General features: G+C 36.0%; 1 protein-coding gene across 1 annotated transcript; it reads left to right on the top strand.

The window, feature by feature from the left end:
* The first annotated feature begins 1,095 nt into the window (after nucleotides 1-1,095).
* Nucleotides 1,096-6,997, top strand: LOC140838879 (BTB/POZ domain-containing protein At1g04390). Its single transcript, XM_073205489.1, has 9 exons — nucleotides 1,096-1,408; nucleotides 1,704-1,833; nucleotides 2,290-2,797; nucleotides 2,897-3,027; nucleotides 3,214-3,216; nucleotides 3,265-3,710; nucleotides 3,812-4,924; nucleotides 5,612-5,764; nucleotides 6,391-6,997. Exons 1-9 carry the CDS (start codon nucleotides 1,308-1,310, stop codon nucleotides 6,830-6,832), a joined length of 3,027 nt encoding a protein of 1,008 aa, XP_073061590.1. The 5' UTR covers nucleotides 1,096-1,307; the 3' UTR covers nucleotides 6,833-6,997.
* The last annotated feature ends 2,390 nt before the right edge of the window (nucleotides 6,998-9,387 follow it).

Below are 9,387 nucleotides of genomic sequence, written 5' to 3'. Positions count from 1 at the left end.
AATTTTTTATATACTCTGAACCAAAGTCCAACAAGACATGTGATTTATTGGCTTTTCTCAACATATCAAACATCATCTTCGTCTTTGAACTCGAAGAAGAGAAAAATCATAATGATGATATTGAGTTAATTTTAAAAAATCTTTAATATCCTAAACAAAAAAAAAAACTTAAATTTTTTTTATTAATAATGTTCTCCCCACCATATCAAACATATATTTAATATTCTAAAATAAAAAATAATTTAAAGGTATTCATGTATAATGTTACTAAATATTATAAAAATTAATTTAAAAAACCGTCTAGATGACTAGGTGCTAAACGGTAGGTAATCGTCTAATTTAAAAATGATAACATATAAATAAAGATAAATGTCAAATGTATTAAATTACAAAAATATGAATGTAAAACCCTCCATAAAACCAGACTGTTAAAATTTCAATCACTCAAGTAAATCAAGTAGCCTAATTTTTTTAGTTGTACATTAATTAAAACTAATTTAAATTTGACTTCCCAATATTATATTTTGGGGTAATTAGGATACTATTCAGAAGATGTACTTAACAATAAACACCACACACACACACACACACACACACACATATATATATATATATATATATATATTTGGATTACAACACACGCGAAGAGGATGATCGAATCCGAGGAACCGACTAATTCGACAGAGGTAAGATCATTGGGCTACAAGCTCGGTCTCAAACACCATATATACTAGTTACTCTGCACAAGTATTGTGTGTGTACAATCTTTTTTATCATTATCGATGAATTAAAGTAAAATTTGATAAATTATGGAGGGACTAAATTGATATATGAATGGTTAAAATAAAAAAAATAAAAATAAAATGTGTGTTGAAATTTAAAAAAAAAACAAAAAACAAAAGTGTAATATTAATATCATATAAGTATAAAATTGAAAAAACAATTTGATATTCTAGGTAGTAATTATCATATTCTCATAATTAATAATATAACATATATATTATAAATTTAGATACCACCAACTGGAAAATAAAAATACCAGCGTAAATGAATACGGACAAGCAAAAAAAAAAAAACAAAAGGAGTAGCTAATAATAATCCATCCAATCGATAAAATGGTGTGACCCGCGATTTCCAGATAGATTGATGAACACGGACTAAACCAGAGGCAATTCCTGAATTGATTCGTTCGAAATTCAGTTGGATTCTGTCTGGTAGTTCTGATCCTCATTGACGGGCTTAAAGCACAGTGTTAGAAGTCGTTGTATTGTACTTTTCGCGAAGAGGAGAATCAATCAAAGGCGAATATGCGATCATCTGCGAGGAGCAGCGCGGCGGAGAACAGCCGCGGCATCAGCGCCCACGTGCTTACTCTTCATCGACGCCTTTACCACGCTCTCAACCTCGGGTACGTGTGCTGTTCATATTCCCAGTCATCTGTAGAATCTTCAGTTTTCTTCATATTTTACTTGAATAAATGAATCTTAAGTTAACCGAATTAATCGACTATTGAAGTTTTTTCCCTTGGTTTTTTATATTTAGTTTTAGTATTGTAGTTCACTAGATGGACATCAGTTGGAGAATTATTGATTTTCAGCTGAAAGACGTAGATTAAGCTAAAATATGTCACACGTTTATGAAGATTTTGGTGGAAAATTTGGGTAACCTCAACCGAGCTTTTCTTGTTATGTTGCATCTTGAAGGTGCAAAAATTGGGAGAGCACAAAGAAATGGCATTGTCCGGACTTTGAGATACAGAAACTAGTGATTCGATCAATTGATGTGTTCCTTGAGTGTATCTCAAGCGAGAGATCACAACACCCACTTGTCAAGGTACGAAACATTATTTCAGATCCAACAAGGAACAACTCCTAACCACTGTGTGTGTAAGATTTACTTATACAGAATCAAATTTATCTATTATTTGCATTGTATCGCCTGTTGGACGTTGGTCACCACTTTACCAAAGTATCTATGGTATATATTAAACTTGCACCTATATCTTCAAAATGTTGTTTTTAACAGTATGTTTCACATGGATTGCTAAAAGCTTAAAGTGACTAGAGACACCGCAGTCTGCAATTTTATTATTATTTCTCATGGAGTGTGAAATGACATGGGTGAGACATTTCCTATGTTAAATAAGTTTAAATTAGAATAACATGGTGAAAATGAAAGTTACATACCGTATGGGGTGTCATATGAAGCATGTAATAAAAAATTACCTAATGAATGAATGATGATCGCTGTCTACGTTTGAAATTTTATATAGGTCTCTACTTATTCCAGGATTCAGTGGATGATATGGCCGAAGCACTAGAGAGTATTCTGGAATCCAAAAGTCAGCCATTAATGAGGTTGGCCTGTGATGTCTCCGTAAAGATGGCTAATGTTTTACCGGGTTCAATGCTGCAATCTAAAGTTTTGGACCTCATTGGTCCTTTAGCGGATTTGTTGTCTGCCCTGGAACTGCAAGTTGCTCTGACTTGCGCCACTGCCTTAAATGCCATTTTATCAAAGCTTAGTTCTAGAAAAGACAGCAAAGTACTGCAGATTCTGAAGGAAACTAAGGCTGTCAGTTTCCTTGTTTGTAACATAAATAGATTTTCTGTTGATGATAAACCAATTGAGTACTTTCAAGAAATGGCTTCTCTTTTAAGTAAAATACTGTGGCGATGGCCACCTTTTAGGTTCTGTGTGTGTACTGATTCTAAGTTCTTAAATACTCTAGATGCTGCAAAATTCATGTCTGAAAATTCAGCCAAAGTTGCAGTCCTACAATTGTATTCTACATTAGGTATTCACTTTATTACACAACTTGTACTTGTTACAAATATTCTCCTTGTTGAAGCTATTATGGTGGACTTGCAACTTTTTTCATGATTTTCCTTGCCAGCTCTATGCCGTAATGGGGCAGATAAGGTACTAGAAAGTGGGGAAGCACTTCTGACAATGATGGTGGCCTGCATGGATTGTTCAAATTCACTATCAGTCCGTGTAGAGGCATTTAAACTTGCACAATGTTTTGCTGGTACTCTTTCGCGCTTGAACTCATTTGATTAAGAACATGCTTAATAATTGTTAGATTATCCACTACATACATTGATTCTGCATAAAATTCGTTTATGGCCTATATTTTAGATAACACAACTGTATAGACTACACCAGATGTGTTTCACTAAATGTAGCATAGAATTTCTCATATCCTATGAGGTGGTTGTTGACTTTTATGCACCTGAATGCTTTGCTGCATGAATTAATCAGCTAAGCAGAACAGGATGTATAAAAATGATGAATATATGCTCTGAGCCCCTTGTCAAAGCAGTGATCATGGCAATCAAGAATTGGAATTCACAATCTGAAAAGCTTGCAAAAACCCAAATGCATGTTGTGAAGGAGGCATGCCGTCTGGCTTCTATCACTCGTTGGGCAGGTGATCATCACCGGTACTTTTGGAAAGAAGGAGTGGATAGAGCCCTCCTTGATCTTCTTTTGGACAATTATGACGAAATTCATCAAATGCTACTTGAGGCATCCGTGAATGATCTGGCCATCACAGTGCAACTACGTCTTGGTCCAAATTTTAAACAATTTCTCAGACCATATGTATGGGATATTCTTGGAGGACTTGCTGTAAATTGTGCTGAAAATTTCAACCTTGGGATGCATAAAAAGGAATTTCAACTTAAGGTCCTCATAATATGTGTATGGTAGGCCATGTTTTGTCTATGTAACTGTTCATGATGTTTATTCATGAAACACTGCTTTTCAATTTGTGTTTTACATATTTTCCTTTCTTTTTGTTTGACAGCTTGGCCTTCATTGACTCAACAGGGATACCGCACCGAACTTCTCAAATAAGTCCCACTTACGTGGTGGAGGGTGAATCAGCAGCTAGGGCAGTTGTTATGATGGTTTATTCTACAAGCAAATACATCGCGTCCATGGCTAGGTCCATACTATCTAAACTACTCCAATCCAATGGCTGGGATTATCTTGAAAATTTAGTAAAGACTATAAAATTAGTGTATGGGAGTGAATTTGCGATTCCAGGAAATCTTCAAATCGTGGTGAGCTTGATGAGTTTGGCATGTCATTCCAGCCTGCCAAAATATCGAAAGCTCATCATTAAATGTGAAGCTATAGAAACTTTGATCGCCTTTATAAGATGGTGGTTAAAGAATCCTGTTCGTGTAAAAAGAGCAAGTTTGGTACCTCATTTGCAAGGTCATTTCACGGAGCAGATTTGTTGCTTCCATGGTGCAGAAGAATGGGAAGGAGAAGACATGTTTTTGCTTTTTAGCTTGTGGGTCCTAGCCGAATTGGTACCCCATTCTGCTCTTAAAAATACTTATCAGTTTGAAGATCAGATAGTTCAGGAACTCAAGGAACTTTGCTGTGGCAATATGTTTTCTCCGGGCTCAAGATGGTATGCTGCCTATATATTGTGCTTTTTTGGAATATATGGCTTCCCCAGTAAAATGGGGAAGCGGATTGGGAAAGCACTTGATGAGATTGAGAATGCTGATTTAAGGCTCGATCTTGTAAATCAAGAAGCTGTCTATGTTCATGAAGTAATTCTTATGGTTAGATGTCCATTGTTACTGCCTCTTCGAGAATCAATTCTTGCAGAGAAATCATCCAGTGGGGCTGACGTAAAACAGGATTTACAGGGAAAAGTACTAAACTCAGTCCAACTTTCTGCTCACGTGGATCGACAGTCACTTTTAAAGTTGTTGGAATTTGTATATTTGGGATATTTACATGGGTATGACAACCTTGTAAAGAATCTGAAAATTTTGTCGAAGCATTGTAAATTGGATGGTCTGCTTAAAATGCTACACAGAAGAGCACCAAATTGGGAAACCCCTATACCAAGATTTGATCTAAGTCCTGCTCTCGATCCAGCCAAACATCATTTTTCGTATGTGTTTTTCTATCCCTTGGAGGTGGTTCTAGGCAACAATATGTTGAGTTAGATAGGAATTTTATATAGAAAGCACTATGCATCAATTTACAATTGATAAAATGAATTATATTTGTTTACATATGGTTAATCGAGTGATACCATGGTTAATCGAGTTGGGTATCAGTAAGTGCACCCTGTGAAATTTCACATATTCAAGTTGGAGTTCAACTAAAAAAATTAAGCTTTGGTTCAAAAGTTCTGCTTTTCTAATATATTTGTGAGCTCAAATTATCAGTTAGGCTTGCAAGCTTGGGCTCACTTTCATGAGCTTATGCTTGAAATTATATTTGAAATATATTATAAATGTGTAAATTAATAATATCATTTTTATCTGTAAATATCAACAAATGTAAATAAAATTGAAAAATAATTGTAAGCTCATAAGCCAATTGAAGCTTTTGAAATGTGAAAATTGAGCTCAATTTCGAGCTCATGATCATCCGGAGCTTTGAATTCTATAGGCATTGGAAATTCCTGGTTTACCTATTCACCTAACTTGGTCCAAAATCAAGGAGCAGTTTCGTGCTAAGGGAGAGACTGTCTGGTCATTTATTTTTGGTCATTTTTTCTCGTGTAAATTAGATATTCATTTTGTTTGATTCAATGTTATAATGAGTATATTCTCTCCTTTGCTATAATCAGGGATCTTCTTGTGGAAGCCAGCACGACAGAACTAGTACATTGGAAGTGTGGTAGTTGCTCTGCTTCAGTTCCTCATTTGCATGTTCACAAAGTCGTATTGGAGTCAAGCTCAGATTATTTACATGCCTTGTTTCACTCAGGAATGCAAGAAAGGTATTGTATTTGGTTCTAGTGACCTAACCATTGGATTTGGGCACGATGAAATTTCAACATATCCACCATCATCGAACTGTCTCAAACTTTTACTTTATGATTCCTCTATGATATATGTTCATGAACTTATATTTGATTCACAATATATTTTGTTACTGTCCATGTTCTAGCGATGTTTAAACATGGGATAGTTTATGTAGTGCATATGTCTTTACCACTTTCTCCATTCATTTTTAGCTCAGACACAAAGGACGTTTCTTAAAGATGATACTGAAGTTAATTTTCTGCTTCTAGGGCACAAGATCGGATGCTTTTTGCTTGATGCATTTTGTTCTTGCTCTTGTATTTCATACGTACACATACCTGGGATAAAATATTGGGGCGTGCAAACTGATGCTTTTTCATTGTTTATAATCTGTAATATTTATGATACGTAATTAGGACAATGATTTACTTGCCTAACCATTTGTTTAAGAATATTTTATCACCTTCACCTTATAGTTCTCCCACGTGTATAAAATATCGTTTGACGAAGAACTAGATACATTATGTTTAATTGTTCATGTCCTGAAATGCCACGTATAGTGTTCTCAATGTCATAATTTTTTTATAAACATGTGTTGCAGCCATTTGAAAACTATCAAGGTTCCTGTGAGTTGGGATTCACTTAAGAAACTTGTTAGTTGGTTCTATTCTGACCAGTTGCCTGCACCTAATTTCGGCTGTATGTGGGATAATTTGGATCCAGAAGAGAAATTGGAAGAAGTTCAATCATATTTGGAGCTCTGTTGGCTGGCTGAGTTTTGGTTCATTGAGCATCTTAATGAAGAATGTTATGAAATTGTGGTCTCTTGCTTGAATTTTTCTACAAATTTGCCAGCAAAAGTAATTCAAGTTGCTGCTGATTTATCCCAATGGAAGTTGGTTCGAGTTGCAGCAGATCATTTGGCGCCTTTGTATCATCTTCTACGGAATTCTGGTGAGCTTGACGCCCTGGACAACAATCTTGTTGAGATGGTTCGTGCTGCATCTGTCCGGCTTTCTCAAGAGGGTGGTAGTAATCAGTAAAGTTGTTCCTGCTGTACTCATGGTTTTGGTTTTGGTTCTGGTTCACGCAGATGGATCTTACCCGTTTATACACATACAAAAATGAATACATCTGTCAAGAAAACACTGAAACGCTTCTCATTATCTTGAGTAGAACAGCAGAATTAAGCCCGATGATTATCATCACATGTACATGCGTCATGCTATCAGGATAGATTCACAGGAAAGAGAGGCTGTATTTTCATCTAAGTGAAAAAAAAAAGTTTTCTGCAGAATTTACTACCAAGTAGCCCTCTCTCCACTTCTTGCCTTATCTTCCTGAAGTTCTCGACCAACCTGAAGATGGGAATATGGTGAACAAAGTCAAAAGTCTCTGCGTAACAGATTGTTCACTCCCGTTTTGATTACAATTTGAACATATATACAAGCAAAAGTTGGAGCATAGCGATGCAAACAACTTTTGACAGCTCATGGGTATGCACGGAGATGTGGCTTTATGTTGGTGCAGTTTGGCGAAGGACTATTTTCACCTTTCGCATGTAACTTAGCTTACTCGAATCCTAGTTGGTCTGGGAATATGAAAAAACTTAGTGTGTTGGTGAGTTAGGGTTGAATCCATGGAGAAAGAGAGATTTATTTTTTTAGAGGAAAGACAATTAAAAGAGGGATTTATTGGGTTTTTATTAAAAATAATTTAAATTTTATATTTTTTTTCAAAAATAATTTAAAAAAAAAATTGTGTTTCAAAACTACCTCAATCCGCTCATGGGGAGTGCGGACGCTGGCTACGTGGAGCAGCGTCCGCGTTCCCTGAGCGCGGACACTCCTCCACGTAGGAGGGAGCGCGGACGCTCCTCCATGTAGGAGCGTCCGCTTTTGACAAGCGCGGACGCTCCTACGTGGAGCAACGTCCGCGCTTGTCAAGCGCGGACCCTGCTCCACGTAGGAGCGTCCGCTCTTGACAAGCGCGGACGCTCTTGTGGCCACGTGATTTGCTCTGATTCGTCCAAGCGATTCTTCTTATCTTCTTCCTCCTCCTCTTCTTTCCTCCATTTATTTTTCTCCTCTCGTTCTCTCGTTCATCAATTTCTCATTTCCTCATCCCAATTTTTTTGACGAAGTTAGAAGATCTACGGCATTTTTCGAAATGACAGATAATAGAAATCCAGAAGATCTTAGTGTCTTCTATTTACAAGCGACCCATATGTCATCAAGAGTATCTTCGTTAACCGTTGATGATATTATCAAAGTGAAAAAGTCAGACAATTTGATTTGGAAGTTATATACTGAGAATTACTTACACAGGCGTGTATTGTCATATTTAAATCATATGGGTTTTTATGGAGTTTTAGAATGTGGCTCGCAAGTTATTGATAATCATTTGATTACTGCGCTTGTTGAACGTTGGAGACGTGAGACACACACGTTTCATTTTCCATGTGGTGAAGCAACAGTTACATTACAAGATGTTTCTATAATTTGGGGTCTGACAATTGATGGTGAAGCAGTAACCGGAGTAGACGTGTCGCATAAAGTTGAGGAATGACAACACATATGTTTGGATATGTTGAGATTTTTGCCAGCATCAAAATTTTTGAAAGGTGGTCATCTGTCTGTGACAGCATTACATGATCATTGTATATCTAACCTTGTCAATGATGAAACTTCAGAGGTAGATGTTGTGAAATTTACTCGTTGTGTTGCGTTAATGATTATTGGAGGAATAATGTTCCTTGATTATCAAGGAGGGTCGGCTAGACTAATATTTTTGCAATTGTTACGAGATGTTGATAACGTGAAGTCTTATAGTTGGGGTAGTGCAGTTTTAGCATTTCTATATCGTGAGTTGTGTAACGCGACACGAATAGAGAAGAATATAATGGCTGGACCTTTATATATCATGCATGTATTATTAATGTGATATGATGATTTAACACGATATTTTGATTATATTTGTTAATTTTTTTTATTATTACAAGCAGATATGGGCATGGAGCAGGATTAAATGTGTTAATCCCGATCGAGATGGGTTAACATTAGTTGTACCTCCCGTTGATCCGGATGCTTTAATTCCAGTTTCTCCATATGGTGCACGATAATATTTACAAATTATTGTTTTAAGTATCATATTTATCTTGTATATTTTCTTGATATGTAAATTTTATTTTGTACATGTAGGTGGACGTATGGGTTTAGTTACACACATTCGCCAACACATTCTGTAAGAATTATAAGAGATTCGTTAGATCGTATGAATAATAATGAGGTATTATAAAATATTAATACGTAATAGTGATTAGACGAAAACTATTTTGTTTTGATTGATGAAATTAATATTCAATTTTAATAATTGTTTTGCAGTTTAATTGGAGCGTATACCAGAAAAATGACATAAATGTGAAGACGATTATTGATTCATACGACAACAAAATATGGCGATGTGTTTGTCCCCTTACATGCTTTGACATCGTGGAGATGCATCGTCCTAATCGGGTAATGCGACAATTTCGAAGACGGCAATCAATTCTAGGGTCTGCCGTCGACAATTACGATATGCATAATATCACGAGAATAGG

This window comes from Primulina eburnea, chromosome 8 (assembly GCF_022965805.1).
Source record: "Primulina eburnea isolate SZY01 chromosome 8, ASM2296580v1, whole genome shotgun sequence".
NCBI classification, from domain to species: Eukaryota; Viridiplantae; Streptophyta; class Magnoliopsida; order Lamiales; family Gesneriaceae; genus Primulina; species Primulina eburnea.
Note: the sequence above shows the minus strand (reverse complement) of the source record. Positions and strands in the feature narration are given on the sequence as shown.

Bases quoted from the DNA above. Each gene is read 5' to 3' on its own strand.
- LOC140838879 (XM_073205489.1), top strand. From the start codon at position 1,308: ATGCGATCATCTGCGAGGAGCAGCGCGGCGGAGAACAGCCGCGGCATC. The intron at 1,834-2,289 runs GTACGAAACATT...TACTTATTCCAG, and splicing joins CACAACACCCACTTGTCAAG to GATTCAGTGGATGATATGGC. The intron at 4,925-5,611 runs GTATGTGTTTTT...TGCTATAATCAG, and splicing joins CCAGCCAAACATCATTTTTC to GGATCTTCTTGTGGAAGCCA.